This window comes from Lontra canadensis, unplaced genomic scaffold, assembly GCF_010015895.1.
Source record: "Lontra canadensis isolate GAN:19392208 unplaced genomic scaffold, GSC_riverotter_1.0 scaffold12, whole genome shotgun sequence".
In the NCBI taxonomy this organism is placed as follows: domain Eukaryota; kingdom Metazoa; phylum Chordata; class Mammalia; order Carnivora; family Mustelidae; genus Lontra; species Lontra canadensis.
Genome location: NW_022631006.1, coordinates 11,186,661 through 11,214,390, shown reverse-complemented (window position 1 = coordinate 11,214,390; position 27,730 = coordinate 11,186,661). Strand labels below are relative to the sequence as shown.

The window sequence follows — 27,730 nt, the reverse complement described above, 5'->3', positions numbered from 1 at the left end:
AACTCTCCCCACCACATTTCCTCTCACCTGCCTCCCAACTATTCTCTCTTAGAGCAGCAGGGTTTATCCTTATAAAAGCAAATTGCTTCATGTCCTCCCTTTGCCTAAAATCCTCAAGAGGCTTCTTATGGCTTTTAGGATAAAAACTAAATCCTAAATCCGGTATCTACCAGGTCCAGAATGACCTGGCACAGCCCACCTTTCTAGACATTCTTAGCTCCCACTGGTTCCCCTAATACCCAGCACCTCCTTCCTGCCTCAGGGACTGCAAATACAGTGTTTCCTCTACCCAGAAAGCTCTCCCCTCACTCCACTCAACTGCACTCCTAATTAATTCCCATTAGTCATCTAGAATTAAGCAGCAGCTAACAGTAGCTAATATTTGCGGGGAGCACTTATGTGTTAAGTACTTCTTACTTAATGAATAATTTAATCCTCACAGCCACTCTGGGAAGTAGATACTATTATTATCATTTCCATTTGACAAATGACAAAAGTGAGGTGCAGAGAAGTGAAAAATCTTGGCCAAGGTCACATAACTACTAGCTGGCAGAAGCAGGATTCAAAAAACTGGCATCTGGTTCCAGTGCCTCTGCCCTTAAATATTACCCTATACAGCTCTGCCACTTGATCCAGGAAATCTTTGCTGTAGACCTCAAAATATACCTGAAGAATCAATGGCAGGAAGAAAGAGGGGAGGAAAGAGAAAAAAAGAGGCAAAGAAAAGTGAAAGAACTTTTCCGCCTATGTATAGCAAGTTGCACGGTCTAGTTGATTTCTGTCTTCTAAGTTTGAGATTTTCTCTTAGGACTGGCCAAAGGTTTACCCTCCTCAGTTTGAAACCATTTTTTAAAAGATTTTATTTATTTATGAGAGAGAGAGAGGGCACATGCAAAGGGAAAGGGAGAGATAATCTAAAGCAGACTCCCCACTTGGGTCTGTCTCCTGTCTCCCGGATGACCCAGGTACTTGGCTGCTCATTCTTTTTCTGCAGCCTCACAACAACCTGGCTCAGCAGAGAGGCTCTGAGGCCTGCAGACAGAAACCAGAGTTAATAAGAAAAACTCTTCAGGCAACTGGTGTCAAGAGCCTGTTTTTTCAACAAATAAGGTTGCAACCCCAAAAGAGAAGCACAAAGTTTTCCAAATCGACTAGGTGATTCTTGTTCCCTCCCTACTCCTTCATGACTATGTGAGGCGGCAGGGAGTCAGGATTCATCTTCTGGAATATTTCCCAAAGTGCAATCGGTTGTGCCAGCCCAGGTACAGCTCTCCATGAATTTAATAGCTGGGGGATCCTGTGACTTCGATTAGCTCTGAGTGTGTAAATTTTTGTGAGAGGCCTGCACTGTGTGTTGTTGTGTTTATTCAGGCCACATATTGTTTGATGATACCAAAGTTTGAAAACCACTATTTGTGTATTATTTAATATATTTACCCATGATTTGGAAGAAGTAAACAGTCCATCCAAAGTCATACCCTTGGGACGCTTGGGTGGCTCAGTCTGTTAAGCAGCTGCCTTCGTTCAGCTCAGATCATGATCGCAGCATCCTGGGTCCGAGTCCTGCATTGGGCTCCTTGCTCGGCAGGGAGCCTGCTTCTCTCTCTGCCTCTGCCTGCCACTCTGCCTGCCTGTGCACTCTCTCTCTCTGACAAATACATAAATTTTTTAAAAATGGAAAAAAAAAAACACCTTTCTCTTAAAAAAAAAAAAAAGCCATACCCTTACTCCCATAGATGACTTATACTAGATAGTTAGGAGTCATAGAAGTGAAACAAATTGCATATGAATAAATAATTCGCAGAAATATTTTTTGGAAGTTTTACTTAAAGAGGTGTCTACTTTATTTTTTTTAATTTTTATTTATTTATTTGACAGAGAAATCACAAGTAGGCAGAGAGGCAGACAGAGAAGGGGAAGCAGGCTCGCCGCTGAGCAGAGAGCCCGATGCGGGGCTCGATCCCAGGATCCTGGAATCATGACCTGAGCTGAAGGCAGAGGCTTTAACCCACTGAGCCACCCAGGCGCCCCAGAAGTGTCTACTTTAAATTAGATGCTTCGTTAAGCTAAAACTTAATAGTTTCTTTTTGGAAAAACGTAGCAAAGTCTTAAGCATGTGTGTTGATTCTATGGTCTCAGTTCAATACATTTATAGCTCAACAGTTCCTGTGTCTATTAAATAAGAGTCTCCCTTTTCCAGTTAATATTAGTATGACAAAGTTGTAGAGACAATTCTTAAGAAGTTTAAGTAACTCCTTGATGACCTCAGCCAAGTAAGTGAAAATTTCTTGATAGGGTCAACAGACTGAAAACTGTCTCTTGTTGGGATAAAACCATGTGTATCACCATTTGTAATATTGTATTCTGAGTATTACATCTGTAAGGAAAATCTAAGGGAAGGAGGGAAGATCCAAAAAAAGACAAAGTAACAACTTGAATGGGGAACTACCTAATGAGAACATGATAATCAGATTAAAACTCTTCAGAAAGGGCACGTATTGCATTGAGCACTGGGTGTGGTGCATAAACAATGGATCTTGGAACACTGAAAAAATTAAATTAAATTAAAAAAACTCTTCAGAGAAACAAAGACAAAAAAGGAGAGAAGACCTATGTGTGAAACCATAAAGGGATGAAAGAGGTAATCATAGTTGTTCACTAAATCCTGAAATCATAGAATGAGAGTGCATCTCTAAAATTTATTGAGACAAATTTAAGCTAATTAGAAGTATAACTCATGTAAAAAATAAAACTCAGATTACTCTAAGTGGTGACATAATTGATTACTTACAACTGGTAAAAATAATAAACCAATAGCTGATAGAGTCTTAGTGAGGTGCAGAGAGTGGTGAGTTCCTAAACTCAGAAGTTGGTATCCAAGAAGATAGCCAAGACTGGCCACCTCTTGTCTAGTGATACAAACCCTAGAGATAAAAAATGTTTGCTGGCCCATACAACCAGCCAATGTGGTAATCATTCTGATTTTAGCAAATAAAAACCAGACGAACAGAGAAAAATAAATAACTAGTAAAAGAACCACAGGATACTTGTGCAAACAATTGTAATGAATGTTTGTACATAATTTGTAAATTTTATCATTCATATGAAAGCGAATTTTTCTCTCTTCTTAAAGATTTTTATTTATTTATTTGACACAGAGAGAGACACAGTGAGAGAGGGAACATAAAAAGGGGGAGTGGGAAAGGGAGAAGCAGGCTTCCAACTGAGCAGGGAGCCTGATGCAGGGCTTGATCCCAGGCCCCTGGGATCATGACCTGAGGCGAGGCAGATGCTTAATGACTGAGCCACCCAGGCATCCATGAAAACCAATTTTTCATATAATATTAGCATGTGATCCACATTTTGCACTGTTGTGGATAAACATGTTCTATAGATCTATAGGTCCTATGTAATCTGTGTCTCATTCTCTCCCCACCCCTCTGAGATCATCATGTATCCCCATCCTCCTTGCTGTTCCTCTAGAACACTCACCTTTTCCTGCCTCACTGCCTTCACATGTGCCGCCCTCATTGCCTGGATATTCTTTTTCTACACTTACCCATGGCTTGCTCCCTCCCTTCACCAAAGGTTCTATGGAAATCTCACATTGTCAGAAAGTTATTCCCTGATTTTCCCAACAAAAATACCCGTCTTTGCTGGTTTTTTACTCTGTTTTTCTTATTTTCTTAGCACTTAACAATACCGGACATAGCATATGCGTATTTGCTTATTATGTCTCCCCCACTACAACATAAGTCAGCTCTGTGTTGAGGAGGAACTTTATATTCCAAGTCCAAAACAATGCCCGGCATAGAACATGCATTCAGTAAATACTTGTTGAATGGGTGGAGGATGAACCAAGTTTAGTAAATTTTGGGCTGCTTTTTATGCTGGATGGCAAAGGAATTAAAGCTATGGTCAAATACAAGCCATGCCTTCTAAACAGCTAGTGATCCATTACTTAGATTCTGGGTAACATAGATATTGTTGCTTGGTTTGTTACAACACAAATTTGAAGACGACCTGGGGCTTATGATTCAATTCAATTAACAGTCTCATCAAGTGCCCCTTAAGTGTGCCCCTTAAGCACTCTCATCTGCTAATACTGAAAAGTCCAAAGCCCACCCCCAGATTTTTGTGAATTTCCTAGGATGGTTCTGATTTTTTCCTGCTTTCACCACCTTAGTTCAGTTTTGCAGTCATCTCATCATCTTGTCTTCTGCACCTGTTGAACCACATGTGGAACTTCTTACTTTTCAAAAATACTCAAGAGAATTTGACTGACACCCTAAGGACATGGGGGAAATTCCACTTACGGCGTGGAATTGGAGCAGTCAAAGCAACAAAATTAACTTTAGGTGAATGTTAAAGAGTCCTGTTTGTTAATTTCTTTCTGCCACCCCACTATAAAACACTCTTCATTGGTTAATTCATTCTGATTCTTTCTCTTTTTCTCTATCACCTCACATTCCTGGTTTCTTCTCTCTGAGATGTCTCCAGAGAACTTTACATTCTTTTCTCTGTCTTTGGATCCTACTTCCAAACTCAGCTCTGGGTCAGTGTTTTTGTTTTTTAATACTCAAATTCATGTAGGCGCTCAGCAGAAAAAACAAAACACACAAAACAACTCCAACAACTAACTTCCTTTCCTAAAAGCCCATCTTCAAAGGAGATGCAATTGTTTTCTCAGTTATGAAGAAGTTTGCTAAGGTTAGTTAGTAGTTCTAAGCAGTACATTTCACATCGTATCAGTCTTAAATATTTTGGGAAAACAGTGTATAACTTAGGTATAAAAGAGCTACCATATTTTTGCGGGTATTTCATTGTAACAGAAAGGAAATTAACATTTACTGTTACTACTATATGTAAAGCACTCTATTTGTAAATTACAAATTTATTGGACTCCTATCTGGCAGACACTTTTACTTAAGGCATTTACTAGACCTCACCCTCCAGTTTTCCCATTCATGAGACACCTGGCCTGTCCCTGGGGACTTCGTGACCATGGTCAGCAACTCCATCCATGCAACTTTGTTTACAGATAATTGGAACATCCAATCACTTTTCTCTTAAGAGAGTACAAAGATCACCTTGCGAAAAAGTTCAGACCTCTTGTTTTGTTTTTGTAAGACTGGGCCTTTTTTTTTTTTTTTAAGATTTTATTTATTTATCTGACAGAGATCACAAGTAGGCAGAGAGGCAGGCAGAGGGAGAGGAGGAAGCAGGCTCCCCGCTGAGCAGAGAGCCGGGGGCTTGATCCCAAGACCCTGGGATCATGACCTCAGATGAAGGCAGAGGCTTTAACTTACTGAGCCACCCAGGTGCCCCTAAGACTGGGCCTTTAACTGGTGTTAAGATGTGTATGAATAATGTGTTTAGGATCATGTTTCTTCTTTGACCAGAGGCGTGGCTTCGGAGAACGTTAGCTTTTAGTCAGAACTCGAGGGGTTTCAAATCCCTTTTCTAGTCCTAAATGTCCACTCTGAAAAGTAAACTACGTAGGTAAGAGGCACAAGAGTCCCTGCCTCAGCTGCAGCAAAGGCCAGAATAGGAGTAACACCAGGGTGATCGAAAAAGCCCAACAAACACTGGACCAGCGAGACACGTGGGAAAGCTCACAGAAGCTTAGCCTAGCTTGGGCCCTGCCCTCGCCGCCCACCTATGAAGTCCTCTATAACCCTCCCACCTCCCTGTTGTGAGTACGACTGCGGAAGAGGAAGCAGTCACCGGCGGGCGCGCGCGCGTAGCCCCTCCCATCCGTGACGTCGGAGACGCGACGCGTCGCAACGCAGTGCAGACTGGGAAAAGGGGATGAGCTGTGCTGGTTTCCGTCCGGCTGGGGAAGGCTAATTCTTCGAGTTGCGGGAAGATGGGCCTTTGGAGAGGAGGGCGGCGTTAGTCAAGCGCTCCCGGCGCCACGGTGAGTGTGGGTCTGGGTCCTGGCCTTTGTTCCTCGGGTAGCCTGCTTCATTGGACACCCTTTCTTTTCACAAGCTGCTGGTCACCGGGGAGACAAGTCCTGTCCGCCGAGAGGGGTGGGACAACCCCAAACCTAGAATCGGCTTTTAGAGGAAGGGCCCGATCTCGAGTCTTTCTCGCTGCCTACCTAGGGTTGTCCAGTGAGTTTCGTGTAGTTTTTTTAAGGTTTTCCGGCCTTAGAAGGTGGCCTTGACCATTCCTTGTTCTCTTTCAACACTTAGACCCGACTTTGACCTCCTTCCTCTGGCCTCCGTTTTCTAATTTTTTGCTATCGAACTACAGTCCCAGGTCTTTAATACAGACCCTCAGAGGGTTTCCCAATATCTTCTCTGTCCCAATCAAACTTAGTTTTAATGAAGTCCAGGTGTGGGCTTAAAGAACCTATAATAAGCCCATCAGTTAAAATTATGACTTCTCTAAATAAAAGCTTTTCTTTGCTAAAATGTAGTCCCTCTCCTAGAGTTGTGGGACAAGTTAATTTCACCTCCACTCCACCTTGGAGATTTCAGAACCCTGAATCGCAGTGCTGTTCATTTATACATAGAGCTGCAGACTACACTTCTGGGTTTAATTCTTTTCTCCAGTTCATTCTGTGACCTTGAAGCAAGTCACTTAATCACTAACAAAATATTTACCTGAAGGTATTTAATATTCGTTAAGCACCCTGAGGGTTTCAGATGAAAGGGACGTTACTCTTTCTGAATCTGCAAGCAGTCTTAGTTTTGTGTTATCTTTTGCTGCAGCCATTAGAAGTGTCAAGTGGTATTTGTTAAGGAACTGTAGCTTTTCTAGGTTTGGTCTGCGGCTTTGCTATGTAAGCAGATTTTGCATTTCAACAGATTCTGGTTAAGATTAATGATTGAATGTCTTTAGATAGTTTGTCATGACTCCACAGTATTGGAACATTTTATCTGAAAGGTGATGTAGGTTGTGTTATGCCTTTATTCTATTGCTGTGGCTGGCTTGAAATGTGTATTCTTTTTCTTGTGACACATTGGGTGCATCTTTAAAATTAGATAGTAGGAACCCTGTAATAGTAAAACAATAACTTGTTATTAATGACAAATACGCATTAATTGCATATAAATATGTAGGTATGTGTCGTATTCTTTGAGAAAACAATGCATGAGAAAAACTAACATTTTAAAGATGTCTTTCAGTATTTAACTTTATATATTTACTTAACCTTTAATAATCATTGTAACTCTTTGTTTATTAATATGAACATACTGGGAAAGATCCAAAATGGCTTTTGTAAAGTAAGGTAGTTGGAAAATAAATCCAGCACATCAAATTTTTTCCATAAAATGTCTAGCATTGTATTTCCATTATGAATTTTTCATCATGAAGATGCAGTTATTTTTGTAGAGATTAAAGGAAAAATGTGCCCATCAAATATGAGTTGCTAATCAAATTGGATATACTTAAGGAAACATTTTTTTAAAATCTTGATTATTGTCCTTATTACCTATTGCTGTATAACAAATCAAACAAAGTAGCTTCAAACTATTAAGTTTTATCAGTTATAGTTCTCTGGGCTAATTGGAGTCAGCTGGTTGGTTCTCACGTAAGAGTTTCATGCATTTGTGGGGCAGCTAGGGTTGAAGTTACCTGAAAGCTTAACAGAGTTGGACATCGAAGGCTCATTTGCATGAATGGCAGTTGATGTTGGCTGGTAGTTCAGCTAGGGATGTCACCTGGAGTGCTGGCACATGGCCTTTTCATGGGGCTTGGACTTCTCATAGCATGAGTTTGAGTTTCAAAAGCAAGTATTTAAAGAGGCAGAAGTGGAAGCTGTCTCTTAGCTTGAACCCAGAAATTGGCATATCATTACTTCCAACATTCTCTATTAGAGCAATCAGAGCCCTCTGTCCCACCAGATGATAAACACCTAGATACTTTGGAGAGAAGAATATCAAAGAATTTGTGGCCATCTTTAACCTACCATAATTTTATTGATAAAGTTGTATTAAAGTAATTTTGGATTTAATAGTAGATGCAGGATAAGGTATAAGGTATGCTTCTCATTTCTTTAACCATAATATTTTGTATTTTCATGGCACATAATTTTCAGAGCATTTTTTCTGTATGTACTTTTTCATTTGATATCTATGAGAACTCTGTAGAAGCAGATAATTGTTTCCCATTTTGCACATGGAGGTAAACTGAGGAGTAGCAATTAGTGTTGGAGGGAGGATTTTAAGGAATTTGCTCAAAGTCATGTAATAATGGAAAATGAGACTAAGACCTACAATGCTTCTATAATATAAAGCTTATAGTAAATTAATAAATGTTATACTTAAGCTTATTTGGAATTCCATATTTATCACCATACTAATTCAAATAAAACCATACTCAAGTGTAGTGAATAAAGTCAGTGTCTCCTCTGAAAATTAGTTTAGTTTTTGATGGTCCTAAATTCTCTGAAACATACAAATAATGTATGTCTTTCTAATATAGTGAAATGAAATTGTTACACATTGTAATACCAGTTTCGAAACAAAGAGTCCTTTAGAAGTTATTCATCTAGGAATCTTGAAAGTTTTATTTTAATTTCTTAGTTACAGAATTTTAAAAATGAAAATGATTTCTCATAATTTTTATATCCTGGAAATTAAATGACTTAAAATGTTAATTTCAGCTAGAACCTATTTGTCCTCTTCATACTGTTTTACTACTTCTAGTAACATGTTTATATCCATTTTTTATGTCCATAGATCTCTGTCTTGACTGAGTGTTAGAATTTACCTGAGGAGCTTTTAAAAAATATCTGTGTGCAAGTCCCATGCTCTGAGATTCTGATTTAACCATTTAGGAGTAGGTTCTGGGCATTGTTATTTTGTAGTTCTGTAGGTGATTCTAATACATGGCTAAGAATGAGAACCACGTCTTTTTTTTTTTTTTTCCCCCTACATACTAAGTATGGTCTGGTTCCCTACTCATCTATTTTGCATGTGCTAAAAAATTTAAGGAGATAAGGAGTAAGAGAATTATGAAATGGATTAGGGTTATAATGTAAGTAGACACCTGTTATGGAAAACAGTTTTCTGGGTTTTTTCTTCTGGGTTTTTTCTAGGAATAGTCTTATAAAAGCTACAGATTTTGGCATGGTTTGTTAGTACCTATCTGATGATACTTTGCTTTGTATTAACATTGTTAGCTTACCTTTCACCTTAAGAGGTAGAAACTTTGTTAGGATATATATTCTTTTTTTTTTTTTTTTTTTTTTTTAAAGTAGACTCCACACCTAGCTTTTTTTTTTAAGTAGACTTCACACTTAACGTGGAGCCCCACATGGGGCTTGAACTCACGACCCTGAGATCAAGACCTGAGCTGAGATCAAGTCAGACACTTAACTACTGAGCCACCCAGACACCCCAGGAGGTATATTTTTTATATTCCCCATAGCTTCTGACACTGCAGTTTGAATAGATGTAGGTTCTCCAAGTGTTTGCCAAGAAGATAGTTTATATAGTTAATCTTCAGAACGAGGACTAGTTACTTTACTTTTTCTGCTTTGTAAGAACTTTATAAAAGTTGATTGAAGTTCTTTTTCTATGGTTTCCATCATATTGCACTTCCCTGGTTTTCTGTTTCTTCCTTTTTGGGGAACATTCTCCTTCATCTTCCTCCCCACCAAGCCTTTCAAATATCTTGTCAGCTGTAGAGAAACAAGATCTCATTTCCTTGTTGATTCATTCTCCTGATTTTAGTTACTAGTATAAATAATGTCTGTGTTTTAAAAACTACTCTAGAAGTTTAAAAATACACATAAACGTAAGAAAGATATCCTATCCTAGATAATACATCATTTAAGTGTCAGTACTTTGTTATTTCCCGAAACAATAGGGATTATCAAAATTAACATTAATGCCTTAATAGTTGGTTTAATATTTGTCTGATATCTCTGTGGACCCAATCTCTAGTTACATTTACATCTCTGTCAAGGCATCTTTAGATGTTCCTTCTGCGTACATGTTCAAAATTTCCTGTAAATCAGGGATTCTTATTTGGGAGTAATTTTGCCCACTAGGGGACATTCAGTAATGTCTGGAGACATTTTTGATTGTCACTACTGGAGGGGAATGAATTACTACTGGCATCTAGTGGGTAGGACCAGGGATGCTGCTAAATATCCTACAATGCACAGGGCAGCCTCCTGTAGCAAAGTTTTATCTCCTTCAAAATAGCAGTAGTGCCCGGTTGAGAAATGCTGCTATAAACTAATCAGTTTTTTAAACTAACGTTGTTTTTGTTGTTGTTGTTGTTGTTTTTGTTAACAGCACTACCGTTCTGTGTGTGTGTATGCACAAGAGAAGATTTTCTGCTTCAGTCAGTCAGAAACAAAAGCATGTTTCTACCTTTTTGTGTTCTTTTTTGCAGTGGCCTGGATATTCTTATCCAAAGTATTATTCCTTGTTCTATTTCCTTCAAATCCATCTGGCATATCCCCACTTTGACCTGCCCTGAGGTATCATTTTCCCCTTCAAGAACTGGCTTATTTCCTGCTGAATAAATTATAAACAATTCTTGATGGCTTCAAAAGCCCTCCATAATATGACTCTATCTCCTTACCTAATATAATTTATTATTAGCCAACAGTTAATAAGTGTTGACTGTAAGGACTGAGGTTGGCACTAGGGATCTAGCATGTCAAAGTAGTGACCTGTAAAGAAGATATGTATTCGTAATCCCTTGATCAAATTGATTATTTCCCTGTACTGATGGTCCTCAACTTACAATAGTTTGACCTAGGATTTTTCAACTTTATGATTGAAAAAGTTTACATGATTGAACATTTACATGTTCAATAGGAACTGTACTTCATATTTTGAATTTTTATTTTTCCCAGGCAGCAGTATGTGGTGGTACTGGGCAGTGGTAGTGAATCACAGTGCCCAGTCAGCCGTGTGATGGTGGGGGTAAACAACTGATAAACTTCCAACTATTCTGTTTTTCACTTTCAGTATATTATTCAGTAAATTACATGAGATATTTAACACTTTATAATAAAATGGGCTTTGTGATAGATGGTTTTGCCCAACTATTGGCTAATGAAGTGTCCTGAGCATGTTTTAGGTAATGTTTATCTAAGCTCTGATGTTTGTTAGATTAGGTGTATTACACATATTTTTTTACTTAACAGTATTTTCAACTTATGATGGATTTATTGGGACATAACCACATCATGAATTGAGAAGGATTTGTAATCCCTGTAGTATTCCTTATTTTTCTCATTGCCTTCCCATACTAATTCCTCATTTTGTGTCTTTGTTCATGTGGGTTTCCTTTTTCTGGAACACCCCTCTTTCTTACTCAGTCCATAGCTAAATATTACCTTTAGGGCTAGTTTCTGTCTCTACCTCATCATGTTATCATAAGCATTTCATAGTTATGAGGGTCTTAAAAACTAGTCATAATTGTCATTTGTTTGAAATACAGTACTGAGTCAATGACATTATACATACCATACATACCATACTTTACGTTATACATACCAGATTATATGTACCATAAAATTTAGACCAAGAAATGAACTCCCCATAATTGGGACTATCAAGGATGGAAGAAGTGGAGCTTAAGTTGGTCCTTGAAGAAAGAGGGAACAGCACAAAGAGAGTGCATTCTAGTCTGGAAGAAGCTATACCAAATTTTCTCTCCTTTTGACTTCCCAGTGACTGGAGTCACATATTAATATATGGTATAGCAATTAATTGTTGGCTTATTATTTAATAGATACTAGCTTGGTCTTGGTAACTAAACTAAGACATTTGGATCAGAAGCCCTATGGTACTCTTTATCCCCTAGAGCAGTGTCACTCAAAGTAGGCAGTCTGTGTTATAGACTTGAATTCAGCCTGTACCACAGTATAAATTAGTAGACTCCTTTCTTCACAGAAAGTTCTTGCTACTATGAAAAGTTCTGCGTGCTTACTTGATTTACATCTGTCATAAATTTCTTATTTTGTCACAGACTTGTAACAGTCCCCCAACTGTCTCTCACCAGTGGGCCACACTTGAAGTAGCATTGCTCTGTAGAACTTTTACACTTTCTCAGTTGTAACCTATGGAAAGAAATACATTTTACCTTTCAACCCAGTGTTATATGCATACACATACACAACCCAACTGAAGTTTCATGAAATAATACTTAACCTTACTATATGTGACATGCTCTGATATTTTCTCTTCAATTTTATTTATTAAATGCCGATTGTGACCTTCTAAATAGATTTGAAAACACTGCCCTCCAGCCACCTGGGTGGCTCAGTTGGTAAAGCATTCAACTCTTGGTTTCAGCTCAGGTCATGATCTTAGGGTGGTGGGATCAAGCCCCTGTGTTGAGCTCTTTGCTCAGTGGGGATTCTGCTTGGGATTCTCTCCCTTTCCATCTGCCACTTCTCCCCCTCCCTCTTTTCTTCTCTGCCTCCCTCTCAAATCAATAAATCTTAAAAGCAACAACAACACTGCTCTCACAGTTATTAGCTCAGTGCTAGACACATAGTAGATGCTCAGAAAATGCCAGAAGTTTTAGCAGTGACGAATTCTTGAAAGGGTTGAGCCTTCTTAATACTTTAGGATTACTTTAAAACATTTCATGAATACTTGACTGTGGCATTTAAACTAGAATGAGTATAGAATGGGTTATTTAAGGCAATCAGAAGAGTGCTGTTGCTGTTTAAGGACAGAGATGGACTGAGATGATAGATAGATGATAGATGTCTCCACTGCCCAGTGGAGACAGACTTTGCTGTCCTTTGCCAAAGACCAAGGTAGTGGCTGGTGTGAAGCACTAGTTAAGATATCAGGACCAGTTTGAATGACCACAAACCTCAGTCTTCACCTTTTTATTTTTTTAATCTTCACTCTTTGGTTCAAGTCATCTATCCAATCTCTACTCTTTCTCTTTTGGAAGAATAAAAAGGCTGTCATCAACAGAGAGGGGGATACATATGCCTTCTTCCCCCGCCCCCCCATTTTGTTAACTAATTTTCAGCACTGTCTGGATTTCACTTTTGAAGCATTGCTGTGTGACTAAAGCTGAAGTATTTCACCTTTATCAGGTTTACATATCTTAAGAAAATAAATTTTTAGAAGAACTTTAATTTTTCTCACATGTACTTTGTTTTTATTTATTTTTTTAACTCTTTGAAGCATAACGTAGTTTTAATAAGTTATATGTTCTAGATATAAACAAGTTCTAGATATAAACAAGTAGGTTCTATAAATTATTTTAGTTCTATACTTACTGAATATTCTTTTGTAAATATCAGTAGGATTGTTACAACAACAAAAAACTGTTGCTGCTCTTTTCCTTGTTTTTACTGTTGCAGCCAAAATTAAGAAATTGTGAATTCATTCAGTCATACTGGCCTTAATTTATTTTATGTCAACCTATTTTGAAATCGTTTTAAAGACAAAGTGCAGCAGAATAACTTATCAAGAATTTAGCACATTAAATTTCACATAGATTTAGGTTGTATGTGTATCCTTCTTTGCTTTCTCATTTGATTAATACCCTTTATATTATACTTTGGCTTCTGCAGAAATCTGTGATTATAGAGGCTCAAACAGTAATTAAGGCAATGCTGTAAGTATTTTTAACACCAGGCATCTTATTTGACAGGGTAACTTATATAATTTTGTGAAAGAAAATGAAAACAGCTGTGGTTCCTTGATGATATTATCAGAGAAAATTGTTACTTATTTCAGCTGTTCTCAAAAATCATATAAGGACAGGGGGCACCTGCCTGCCTCAAGTAAGTAGAGTGTGCTGCTCTTGATCTAGGCATTGTAAGTTTGACCCTAACGCTGGATGTAGAGATTACTGAGGGGCATCTAGCTGACTCAGTCAGTTGAGTGTCCGACTCTTGATTTCAGCTCAGGTCATGATTTCAGGGTTGTGAGATCAAGCCACACTCAGCATGAAGTCTGGTTGTCCTTCCCTCTGCTTGTGCTCTCTCTTTCCCTCCCTCTCTCTAAAATAAGCAAAATCTAAAAAAAATAAAAAAGAACTTCTTAAAAATAAACTAAGGATAGAAAAGTTAACTTTAAACTCTGAGTAAAGGGGCGCTTGGTGGCTCAGTGGGTTAGGCCTCTGCCTTTGGCTCATGTCATGATCTTAGCGTCCTGGGATCAAGCCCCACATCGGGCTTTCTGCTCGGCGGTGAGCCTGCTTCCCCCTCTCTCTGCCTGCCTCTCTGCCTACTTGTGATCTCTCTCTGTGTCAAATAAATAAAATCTTAAGAAAAAATAAATAAACTCTGAGTAAAAACTTTGTCACTATAATCTTATCCCTGTACCTTCCCTCCATTTGTCTAATTGTTAGCCAAGGCCTCTATCTTTGCAGTGTCTCATGTATCTGCCTCCTCCATTCCATCTCTCCTGCCCTAGTTCTAACCTTCATCATCTTTCCTTAGGATCATTATATAGATTACTAGTATCTTCCTTGTCTTGTCTTTTGAAGCCTAATTCTGTAGCATTTCAGTTTGGATCACATAACTCTTCTTCAGAACCCTATGGTTCTCTATTACCTTTAGAAAACAAAGTTAATGCTTTATTGTGACATTCAAGGTCTTCTGTTTTCTGTTCCCTGACTATTTTTCCAGGCTTTCCTATCTGGTAGATCCTTGCTCATTCTCTGTATTGGCTAGTTCCTAAAGATATTCTTTACTTCTTGATTTTTTTTCCCCCCTCATATGGTACATCTTCTCTATCAAAAGCCTTTCTCCTACCAAGATTTACAAAATGCTTGTCTTTTCTAAGATGGCTCTAGTCATACTTAATCTTCCTTCTTAATTTTTCTTATTGTACATTATTTTTAATTCATTATAGTTGGATATCTTACTGTGTTATATTACCACTGCTTACAACTTTTTCTTTCACATTAGTTTTTTTTAAACTTTTTGGGGAAAGGTATCATATCTAATGTTTGAGTTCCCGGAAACACAATGTTTTCTATACAGCAGGATATCTGTGAATGTTTGAATTGAATTTAACCTTGAGATAGCTAATGGTTTACTATTTTAAGTCATCTTGGTAGCACATGTAGATTTTACATTGTTTTTCAAGGATCCAAGCTTTAAAGGTAATCATGAGAAACAGATTCGTCTGAGAATATAATCTAGACCTTTATTTTAAGACCTTTATTTTAAGACCTTATTTAAGACCTTTATTTTAAGACCTTTATTTTGAATCAGTAGCTTTCTTTTCCCAGCCTAGAAAAGCCCGATTTTCCCAATTAGAAACCCAATTGTCATGAATCAACAAAATAGACTCTGACTTTTTGAACATACATTCTGTGGTTAGACCACTAGCCCTTGTGACCCAAATAGAGGATAAAACTGGAAAAACTGATACTCTCAGACTCTGGTACCTGGCTGCCTAATTCTGGCTTCAGTCCCTTTCTTAGTATACTTAGTGGTATCACCAACAAAAAGTGATTGGGCTCTTGGGGAATTACATTTCGAGAGGTAGCCTGTATCAAGGGAGCAAATGTTGGCTTTCTGTTGCTTAAGTAAGCTTCAGATCTTAGCTAAACTGGTTGAGGCCAGAAAAGTCAAGAGTAGTTCGTGTTACTATTATCTTACTGTCCTCTGGCCCTCATAATAGCCCCAACTCCAATGTGCCCTGCCTTTACCACAGGTTTCCTTAAACACCTTCCTGAAGAGATAGTATCTTGACCTTACCTTGCCTTCCCTTAGTCAAATGTATTTCTCCTCAACTGTGGCTTTTTATATTTCAGTAGAAATCATGTTCCTGGAGCACCATCCCACTCTATCCTAACAGTCTCTTTTATTGCCAGTGTGTTTGCTGTTTTGTTGTTTCCATTTCTTTATTGCCTAATGCTCATATTCTTGCTTCCATTCACATCACTATGGAAGCTGTCTGTACTCCAAAAGTTTTATGTATCAGGCTCTTCCAGTATTCAAATATATATATACATATTTTTTTAAGATTTTTTTTTTAATTTATTTGACAGACAGAGATGACAAGTAGGCAGAGAGGCAGGCAGAGAGAGAGGGAAGCAGGCTTCCCGCTGAGCAGAGAGCCCGATGTGGGGCTCGATCCCAGGACCCTGAGATCATGACCCGAGCTGAAGGCAGAGGCTTTAACCCACTGAGCCACCCAGGCGCCCCTCAAATATATTTTTAAAATCAGTATTTATTTATTTATTTTAAAGATTTTACTTATTTATTTGACAGAGATCACAAGTAGAGAGATCAGCAGAGAGAGAGAATGGAGGAAGTAGGCTCCCCGCTGAGCAGAGAGCCCAATGCGGGGCTCGATCCCAGGACCCTGGGATCATGACCTGAGCCAAAGGCAGAGGCTTTAACCCACTGAGTCACCCAGGCACCCCTAAATCATTATTTTAAAACATACATATTTTGTGTTTACTTGATTTACCCTTACTTCCTAACTTTCACATGTGTCTGGGTATTTTCATGTTTATAAGTAATTGCACATTTTTATTTGTATTTGCATTATTATGCAATAATAGTTTAAAAATTTTTATGAAGTATATGTAAAGTATGTTACTTATGTTCTTGTATATTTTATAAAGCATTATAGTAAAATGATTACCCTGTGATCACTTTTGAATGTGCCACCCAACTTGAGGACTAAAACCTTACTGATATTCCTAAAGCTTCTTGTATGTTTGCCTCCTGATTACATCCTCTCCCTCCCCAGAAATAGAATTTTCTGTTTATCATTTCCTGTCTGTCTTTATAGGATACCTTATTTGTATCCTTAAGCAGTACACTGTTCAATTTAGTTTGTTTTTAAACTTTACACAAATAATGTTATATGTATTCCTACTTTTTCACTCATTGGGGGGATAGGCTGGATGTGAGAATGTGGTGGGTGTGGAATGAAAGGGTGTTCTCTGCTTAAACTGTTTATCCTGGGATGTCAAGGACCATGTCTTATATACTTGTTATGTCTTTAATACATAGCATAGTGTTTTTTGCAGGTTAAGACACTCAGATGATGCTGTTGTCTCTGTAATTGTGAGGAAATCCAAGGGATCCCTATGATACTCTTTAGTTACTGGGCACTCTTAGGTGGTTTGGTGATGAGATGTTAATGAATTAGATATCTAACTAGAAAGACATATTTAACGTTTATTGATCCATTTGGGTTTGATGGTGTGGTCCAGAAGTTTTTTTCCTCTCCTACCACTGTAGCTTTAGACACAATGCAGACTGGAGGGAAGAGCGTAGAAAGTACTTACATATGAGATCATAGTCTCTAAATGCCTAGATCTGAAATTACTAAATAAAGTGTTTGGTTAAGCATATGTTTGTAGATACATGGAGTAAGTATAGATGGAAAAAAATAACCATTTTTAAAATGTAACATATGAGCTAGGTTTGGTGACTAAGACAGTGGGTTAATTTCACAGGGTTAGAAGGGATGATTTTCAAGAAATCCAGAGCATTAGTATAAAACGTGACTCGAATCAAAGCAAATCAGGACACCTTTGGAGTTTCACGTAGGTGAACAGATGCCTTTTCCCCCCTTACTCAGCTTTTCAGGATTAGATATTCATGGATGACCATTTATCTAATAAAAGTGAACTGGTAAAATAAAGAACATTAAGATAGTGAGGTGATGGGGGGGAAAGTTATAATCTCTTAAATGCATTTATGTAACTACAGGCATACTTTGGAGGTATTATGAGTTTGATCCAGATCACTGCAATAGAAGAAATATCACAATAAAAAGAATCAAATGAATTTTTTTGTTTCGCAGTACATATAAAAGTTATGTTTACACTGTACTGTAGTCTCGTTAGTGTGTGATAGCATTATGTCTAAAAAAAATGTACAGTCCTTAATTAAAAAAATACTTTATTGCTGACTGGGAAGATGGTGGAATAGGAGGACCCTAAGTGCACCTTGTCCCAGGGGTAATACTAGATAACACTCACATTAGCGTAAATAACCCAGAAAACAGTTTGAAGACTGGCAGAACAAATTCCACAACTAAAGATACAGAAGAGGCCACATCAAAGATGGTAGGAAGGGCAAAGACATGATTCGAGAGCAGCTGTCTGTGGTGGGGAGGGAACTGTTGGTGGGGCAAGGAAGAGACTTTCACACCAATGAGCCCACAGGGAAGATGATTTCCCATTACCATTTGCTTTGAAAGTGAGAGGAGCTGCATTTTATGAGTTCCTACAACCAGTGGGACTTACCACCTGGAATTTTAAAAATCAGCCAGCTTGGTTCTAGAAGAGCCAGGAGGACATTAGGAAGTGGAATCCCCAACCTTAAAGAGACAGCACAACAAACAGTCTGCAGAGCTACAGCCTGGAAGCAGTAGTTTGAAAAATATTGGAGGCAAACAGGAGGGAGAGTGATTTACTCATCTCAGAGTGGGGCCTGGAGAGCCAGGGATCGCAGGGATACCACATCAGGAACAAAGGGGCTGGCACATGCCATTTCCTTCCCCTACCCCCCAGTATAAACACACTGCCAGCTGTAATAATCAGCACAGTACCAACATTCACCGCTTAACTTGCTTACACTAAGTGCTATCCCTGCGCTTCAGCAGATCTTCCCTTTCCAGTCACACTTGGCTTGGTCTGGGCACTGCCGTCCCCCTGCCTTGGAATACTAGTGAAAACCCCACCAAGGGTCTCCTGACCCTTGCATTTTGTGGGACCTCAGTTCTGGCAGTAGCAGTGGTACATCTCATTTTGCAAGCAGACCACAACATACCTTGTTAAAACATACCCCACCCAACCTGGGACTAAGCACTGCCTATAACAGGCAAAGAGAGCCTCTGCCGACCACTGGACTGAAGGAAAAAGAGGCCACGTCTCAATAATAGAGCACATATAAAACGCATAGGAGACAATTCTTGAAGCATGAGGCTCTGGGGAACAGGGGACATTGGACACAGGGCACTATAGGACCTCTTCTTTGTAAGGCTGTTACTGTGAAGAGCAAGAGATGTAGCTGACTTTCCTAACACACAGAAACAGACACAGAGAATTAAACAAAATGAGGAGATAGAGAAATAAGTCCCAAAGGAAAGAACCACACCAAGAGACCTAAGCAATACACGTGATAGAAAATTTAAAGTAATTATCACAGAAATACTTACTGGACTTGAGAAAAGAGTAGAGGACATCAGTGAGACTCTTAGCAAAGAGAAAAGAGAATCAGATATCGAGAACACAATAAATGAGATTAAAAATACATTTGATGAAATAAGTAGGATAGATGAAGCAGAGAAATGAAAAGAAGACTAATGGAAAGTAATCAAGATGAGCAAAGGAGAGGATGGAAAATTTCATAAATTGAGAAGTCTTAGGAACTCGGTGACTCTATCAAAGTCTAGTAACATTCACATTATCGGGATCCCAGAAGAAGAAAAAATAAGGGGGCAGAAAATTTATTTGAAGAAATATTAGCTGAAAACTTCCCTAATCTGGGGAAGGAAACATACCCAGGTATAGAAGCACAGAGATTGTCCCCAAAAATTCAATGCAAGGAGGTCCACATCAAGACACATGGTAATTTAAAAAGTGAAAAGTAGTAGTAAAGAAAAAATTTTAAAGCTTCAGAGAAAAAGGAAATTGCATAAAGCTGTCAGCATATTTTGCAGCAGGAACTTTGCAGGCCAGAAAAGAGTGACATGATGTATTCAAAGTGCTGAAAGGAAAAAATCTGCAGCCAAGAATATCCAAAAGAAGATGTGTTGTAAACACACACACACACACACACACACACACACACACACGAATATTATGCAGCCATCAAAAATTGAAATCTTGCCATTTGCAAAAATGGATGAAACTAGAGGCTATTATGCTAAGCAAAATAAGTTAGAGAAAGGCAATTATCTTATGATCTCACTGATATGAGGAATTTGAGAAACAAGACAGAGGATCATAGGGGAAGGGATGGAAAAATGAAAAGAAGACAAAACCAGAGAGGGAGACAAAGCATAGAGACTCAATCTCAGGAAACAAACTGAAGGTTGCTGGAGTGGAGGAGGGGGTTGGGAAGGATGGGGTAGCTGGGTGATAGACCTTGGGGAGAGTATGTGCTATGGTAAGTGCTGTGAATTGTGTTAAGACTGATGAATCACAGACCTGTACCCTTAAAACAAATAATACATTATATATTAATAATTTTTTTTTTTTAAACAGAAAAGCAGGGCGCCTGGGTGGCTCAGTGGTTTAAGCCTCTGCCTTCGGCTCAGGTCATGATCTCAGGGTCCTGGGATCGAGTCCCACATCTGGCTCTCTGCTCATCAGGGAGCCTGCTTCCCCCTCTCTCTCTCTCTGCCTGCCTCTCTGCCTACTTGTGATCTCTTTCTGTCAAACAAATAAAATCTTTAAAAAAATAAAATAAAATAAAACAGAAAAGCAGTAAAAATAAGTATTTCTTTAAAAATCAGTTAAAAGATTCATAAAATAAATGGATATAAAATGTGACACCATATACCTAAAACATGGGGTGGGAGAGGAGTAAAGAATAGGTTCAGACTTAAGCAGTCATCATCTTAATATGGACGGCTATGCAGATGTTACATGCAAACCTAATGGTGACCACAAGTCAAAAACCAGTAATAGATATGCAAAAAACAAAAAAAAATGGAATACAGGTATATCACTAAAGAAAGCCAACAAACCATGAAAGAGAGCAAGAGAAGAAAGAATAAGAGAAACATCTATAAAAACAAGTACAAAACAAGTAACAAAATGTCAGTAATTACATATATGTCAATAATTACTGTGAATGTAAGTAGACTAAACACTCCAATCAAAAAACATGGGTGGCAGAGTGGTTAATAAAACAAGGCCCATCTAGATGCTGCCTGCAAGAGACTCATTTCAGACCAAAAGACACTTGCATTTTAAAAGTGAGGGGATGGAGGTAGCTGTGCCTATGGGTTTGCCACAGATAACTTCTTCAGATTGCAGTTCTCTGCTATGCCCGAATAAACCCCTTGTTTTCTGGTAAACTAAAAATAGATAGATAGATAGATAGATAGATAGAAAGAAGTGAGGTGATGGAGAAACATTTACCATGCAGATGGATGTCAGAAGAAAGCCAGGGCAGCAATACTTTATGTTGGACAACATAGGCTTTAAGACAAGGGCATAACAGAGACAGAGACTTAAATAATCACAAAGGGGACCATCCAACAAGAAGATATAACAATTGTAAATATGCACCCAGCGTGGGAGCTCCCAAATACATAAAACAGGAAATAATCAATAGTAATACAGTAACAATAGGGGGCTTTAACACCCCATTTGCATCAATGGAGAGATCATCCAGACAAAATCAACAGAGAAATAGTAGCTTTATTTATTTATTTGCTTGTTTGTTTGTTTTTAACTGCTTAAATAATCTCTGTACCCAACATGGGGCTCAAACTCACAACCCCCAAGATAAGGAGTCACCGGCTCTTCCAGCTGAGCCAGCCGGGCACCTGGTAACAGTAGCTTTAAATGACCATTGGACTAGATGGATTTACCAGATATATTCAGAACATTCTATCCTAAAACATTAGAATACACGTTCTCCACAATAGGTTGCATGTAAATCCACAAACCAAGTCTCAACAAATTCAGGAAGATCAGAATCATACTGTGCATCTTTTCTGATGAAACTAGAAGTCAACCACAAGAAAAAATCCGGAAAGACCACAAATATATGGAGGTGAAATAAAATGCTAGTAAATAATGAGTGGGTCATCCAAAAGATAAAAAAATAAATAAAAAATTATATGGAGACAAAATGAAAACACAATGGTCCAAAATCTTTGGGATGCAGCAAAAGCAGCTCAAAGGGGGAAGTTTATAGCAATACAGGGCTACCTCAAGAAGCGTGGAGAAGAACAAACATGCCTAAAAACAGCAGAAGGAAGGAAATAACAAAGACTAGAAGTGATACAGAAACTAAAAAAGCAATAGAACAGATAAATGAAACTAGGAGCTGGTTCTTTGAAAAGATAACAAAATTGATAAACTTCTGGTCAGACGAAAAAGGAGGGAGGACCCAAATAAGCAAAAAAGTACAAATGAAAGAGGAGAAGTAACCAACACCACAGAAATAAAAACAATTGTAGGGGATATTATGAAAAATTATATGCCAACAAATTGGACAACCTAGAAGAGATGGATAAATTCCTGGAACCATTTAGCCTATCAAAATAAAAACAGGAAGAGAGAGAAAATTTGAACAGACCAATTACCAGTAAGGAAATTGAGTCAGTAATGAAAAACTCCCAACATACAAAAGTCCAGGACCAGATGACTTCACAGGAGAAATTTACCAAACATTTAAAGAAAGGTTAATACTATTCTTCTTAAACTATTCCAAAAAACAGGAGAGAGGAAAACTTCAAAATTTATTCTGTGATGCCAGTACCATCCTGATACCAAAACCAGATAAAAACACCACAAAAAAAAGAGCGCTATAGGCCAGTATATCCCAATAAACATAGATGCGGAAATCCTCAACAAAATATTAGCAAACTGAATCCAAGAATACATTTAAAAAATCATATATCACAATCAAGTGGATTTATTCCCAGGATGCAAGGGTGGCTCAATATTTACAAACCAGTCAACATGATACATCACATCAGTAAGAAGAATAGAAACAATATGGTCATTCCAACAGGTGCAGAAAAAGCATTTGACAAAATATAACATCCATTCATGATAAAAACTCTCAGTAAATTAGGTTTATAGGAAACATACCTCAACTTAATAAAGGCTATCTGTGAAAAACCCACAGGTAATGTCCATCCTTACTGGGGAAAAACAGACCACTTTTCCCCTAAGGTCAGGAACAAGACAAGAATGTCCACTCTCACCACTTTTATTCAACATAGTACTGGAAATCCTAGCAGGATTTAGACAACAAAAAGAAATAAAGGCATCCAAATTGATAAGGAAGAAGTAGAACTTTCATTATTTGCAGATGACATGATACTATTTATAGAATACCCTAAAGACTTCACCGAAAAAGAACTACAACTGATAAGTCAGTAAAGTGAAGGATACAAAGTCAATATATGGAAATCTGTTAGCATTACTATATGCTAATAATGAGGCGACAGAAAATGAAAGAAAAGAATTCCATTCACATTTGCACCAAAACCAATAAAATATCTAGGAATAAACTTAACCAAGGATGTGAGAGACCTGTGCTCTGAAAACTATTAAACATTGATGAAAAAAATTCAGGAAAACACAAAGAAATGGAAAGACATTCCATGCCCATAGGTTAGGAGAACAAATACCATTAAAATGTTTTTGCTACCCAAGGCAATCTACAGATTTAATGCAATCTCTATCAAAATACCAACAACATTTTCCATAGAACTAGAACAAACAATCCTAAAATTTGTGTGGAACCCCAAAGGATCTCAAATAACCAAGGCAATCTTGAAAAAGATAAAACTGGAGATAGAATTCCAGACTTCAGGTTATATTACAAAGCTGTAGTAACCAAAACAGTATGACACTGTTTTGACAGTAGATTAATGGACAGTAGATCAGTGGACCAGACTAGAATACCCAGAAATCAATCCATAATTATATGGTCAGTCATTGACAAAGGAGGCAAGAATGTACAGTATGTGTGGGGCAGGGGGAAGACAATCTCTTCAACAAAGTTTTGGGCTCTCTGGATAGCTAAATGCGAAAGAATGAAACTGGGCCACTTTCTCTAGCCATACACACACACACACAACTCAAAATGGGTTAAAGATCTAACTGTGAGACCTGAAACCTTAAAAATCCTAGAAGAGATCACAGGCAGTGATTTCTCTGGTATTGGCCATAGCAACATTTTCTGTGTCTCATGAGGCAAGAGGGGCAAGAGCAAAAATAAACTACATCAATGTAAAAAGCTGCATGGTTAAGAAGGAAACAAAGGCAACCTACTGAATAACAGAAGATATTTGCAAATGACATATCCAATAAAGGGTTAGTATCCAAAATATATAAAGAACTCCTACAACCCCACACCCCAAAAACAATAATCCAATTAAAAACTGGGCAGAAGAGGAGCATCTGGGTGGCTCAGTGGGTTAAGCCTCTGCCTTCAGCTCAGGTCATGGTCTCAGGGTTCTGGGATTGAGCCCTGCATCGGGCTCTCTGCTTAGCGGGGAGCCTGCTTCCCCCTCTCTCTCTGCCTACTTGTGATCTATCTCTGTCAAATAAAATCTTAAAAAAAAATGGGCAGAAGACACGAGCAGACTTTTCTTCAAAGACGTAGATGGCAGCAGACACATATAAAGATGCTCAGTATCACTCATCATCAGGGAAATGCAAGATATCACCTCACATCTGTTAGAATGGCTAAAATTAAAAACATAAGAAACAAGTGTTGCCAAGGATGGGAAGAAAAAGGAATCTTTATGCACTGTTGATGGGAATGCAAACTGGAACAACCACCCTGGAGAACAGTTTGGAAATTCCTCAAAAAATTAAAAATAGAAATACGCTGCAATCCAGCAACTGCATTCCTTGGTATTTACCCTCCAAATATAAAAATACTAATTGAAAGGGGTATATGCACTTCTGTTTATTGCAGCATTATTTACAATAGCCAAATTATGGAATCAGCCCAAGTGTCCATTGATAGGTGAATGGATAAAGAAGATATGTGTGTGTGTGTGTGTGTGTGTGTGTATAAAATGGAGTATTATTCAACCATAAAAAAAATGAAATCTTGGGGTGCTGGGTAGCTCAGTTGGTTAAGCATCTGACTTGATAATCACCTCAGATCATCATTTCAGGGTCATGAGATTGAGCTCTGCATCAGGCTCCAATCTGAGCACAGAGCCTGCTTAGGATTCTCTCCTCCTTCTCCCTTTGCCCCGCCTCACCTCTCCACCCCCCACCATCACACGCACTCTCTCTCTCTCAAGAAAAAAAAAAAAAAAAATCTTTTCATTTACAATATAATATGGATGGAACTAGAGAATATAATCATAAGCAAAATTTTTAGAAAGACAACTATATTATTTCACCGACACAAAACAAACAAGCAAAGGAAAAAAAGACAAACCAAGAAACAGACTCTTAACTAGAGAAAACAAGCTGATGGTTACCAGAGGGGAGGTGGTGGGGAAATGGGTGAAATACGTAATATGTAGTAAAGGGTATACTTAATCATGAAGAGCACTAATGTATAGAATTGTTGAATCACTATATTGTAGACTTGAAACTAAATACAGCACTTATGTTAACTAAACTGGATCAAAATTAAAAACTTAATTAAAAATACTTTATTGCTAAAAAATACTAACCATGATCTGAGCTTTCAGTAAGTCGAAATCACTAATCACAAATCACTATAACAAATACAATAATAAAAAGTTTTGAAATATTGTGAACATTACTGAAATGTAATACATGCATGGACACAAAGTAAGCAAATACTGGGAAAATGAAACCAAAAGACTTGCCTGATGCAGTGTTGCCACAGACCTTCAGTTTGTAAAAAAATCAGTATCTGTGAAGAACAGTAAAGTGGAGCAAAATAAAATGAGGTATCCCTGTATTTATTTGAATTGTAATTAGTTCTTTAAAGCAGAAACATGGTATAAATTTAATTGGATTCTTCTGAAAGTTTTCATTTGGTAACACTTGGGATATTGCCAGGACTCCCTATTTGGTGTCCTCTCCTATGCATCTCCTATATGCATCTGTATGCATTCCTGCACATGTACACACACAGCTTAATTGATATTCAGCTTTTCTTCCTCTTCATTTTGTTTAATACTTTCTCCATCTCCTTTATCAGAATTTACTAGAGCATGGGAGGAACAAAGAACATAATAAAGCATCAAAGACTTAGAGAAACCAAAGTACTTGGGTATATTCTGTTCATATATCCCTAGATCTGTATAAATGGGCCCTGCCTACTCCCCATCCCCCACTAACTTGTTCAGCTTGCTTGTTTTTATTAGCTAGTATTATCAATGAGGAAGGGAAATATTTCTAAATGAAACTTCTTTCTATTTGTGATCTATATATTAGTAACAGAGTTAGCAGTAGAAAAATATAAAATCTCTTATTCTGTTAAGTCCTTTGACAGGAAAATTTTTAATACTTAAGACAAAGTGATACAAACAATAATTCATCCAGTTAATGAACATTTGAAAAAATTAATTTATTGATAACCCGAATATCTTGAATTCCCAAAATGGATACTCAAGATAATTTAAAATTAACTCTTTTTTTTTTTTTTTCAGATTTTATTTTTGTATTATGTATGTTAGCCACCATACAGTACATCATTAGTTTTTGATGTAGTGTTCCATGATTCATTATTTGTATATAACACCCAGTGCTCATTACAGCACGTGCCCACCTTAGTTTAGGACTTTGATGCTTTTTAACTGTTCATTTATTTTGTTGTTAATTGGAAATATTTGTGTTCATTTTGTTTCAGAAAAGAACTGCTTTTAATGAAGTACATCAACCATTGCGAAAGTGGAAAAGTAAAGATTATTCATCATGCCTGCTGTGGCTTCAGTTCCTAAAGAACTCTACCTCAGTTCTTCACTAAAAGACCTCAACAAGAAGACAGAAGTCAAACCAGAGAAAATAAGCACAAGGAAGTATGTATCCTTTCCTAGTTTCACTGAATCATATTAATTTTTAGTTCATTTCCATATTATTAAGTGGGTTAGATAAGTAGTTTGAAGTTTATTTGAAAAATGGCATCATCACATGAATAAAGTAAGACCTCCTTAGAGAAGTTCTTAGCTTTATTTTGGCAGAATATATATATATATTCTGCTGATATGCATATTTTCTGTTCTCTGGACAGTGTAACAATTATAAGTTTAAGAAGTAAAGACTACAAGGTTTCTACAAAATTCATTCAACCACAGTTAATGTCTTTACATAAAACAGTATAGATATACTTTAATTAAAGATCTTTTTATCCATGTATATTTCACATATAAGATATGATCCTAGCATAGTCTTTCTTTGATTAAAAGAGGAGAAACATGTATTTTTGTCTAATATTTAGCAAAGTATTAATTTGTGCCAATTTGACATGAACTTTCAATGTAATGATATATGGGTTTTTATTTTTGAAGACACACAGTCTATCTTCCTGCTGACGTGGAGGCTAGAGATGATACTTCACTGATAATGATTATAAAATCTGTCCTGAGATAAAATATAATAGGGAGAGGTCCAGGTATTTTGGTATTTACTGAAAGTAATATTGCTAAAAATAGGGTATCAGTAAAATTGTTAACTTGATAGTTTTATCTCTGATATGGGACAAGAGGCAATAATGGAAATTTTCTTCTGAATTAATTTTGACAGACAAAGGAGAAGATTTGGAGATAACTAATTACATATTAATAGAGTTGGAAATAGAGATTTCAGAAAGAAAGGTGGATTTAGCCAGCCATATATCCCAGACTTGGGGCAAGCAGATTTTAGAAAGCAGAAAAGAGGTGTTCCATGGCTCCTCCATAAATGGGAGACTCTAAAAAAAATGATATATATGATCCCAAATGAACCTGTGAAGAGGTATCTGAAGAGACCTGTGAATACACAGGGGCATCCTTATGCATCATTTTCTAAAGGAAATAGAAGCTGGAAAGAAAACAAAACATCAGGGATGAAGAGGAGAGAACAGTAGGAACTTTAAAGAAGGTCACAAAAGAAAATCCCAAAATGAACTGATATTTCTAACCATTACAGAGGACAAAAGGGGCTTTTAAAAAACCGATCT

The 27,730-nt window shown here is 37.6% G+C and overlaps 1 protein-coding gene across 3 annotated transcripts in view; it reads left to right on the top strand.

The window, feature by feature from the left end:
• Window positions 1-5,783: 5,783 nt before the first annotated feature.
• The window catches only part of USP8 (ubiquitin specific peptidase 8), a 71,506-nt gene continuing 49,559 nt past the window's right edge, over window positions 5,784-27,730 (top strand). For 2 of the 3 annotated variants that reach the window (XM_032856505.1, XM_032856504.1), the window contains exons 1-2: window positions 5,784-5,920; window positions 26,423-26,591. In XM_032856505.1, coding sequence (XP_032712396.1) covers window positions 26,488-26,591 — 104 coding nt within the window. In that variant the 5' untranslated portion in view covers window positions 5,784-5,920; window positions 26,423-26,487. The remainder of the gene's footprint in view (window positions 5,921-26,422; window positions 26,592-27,730) is intronic. The other variant, XM_032856503.1, reaches the window with a different exon arrangement.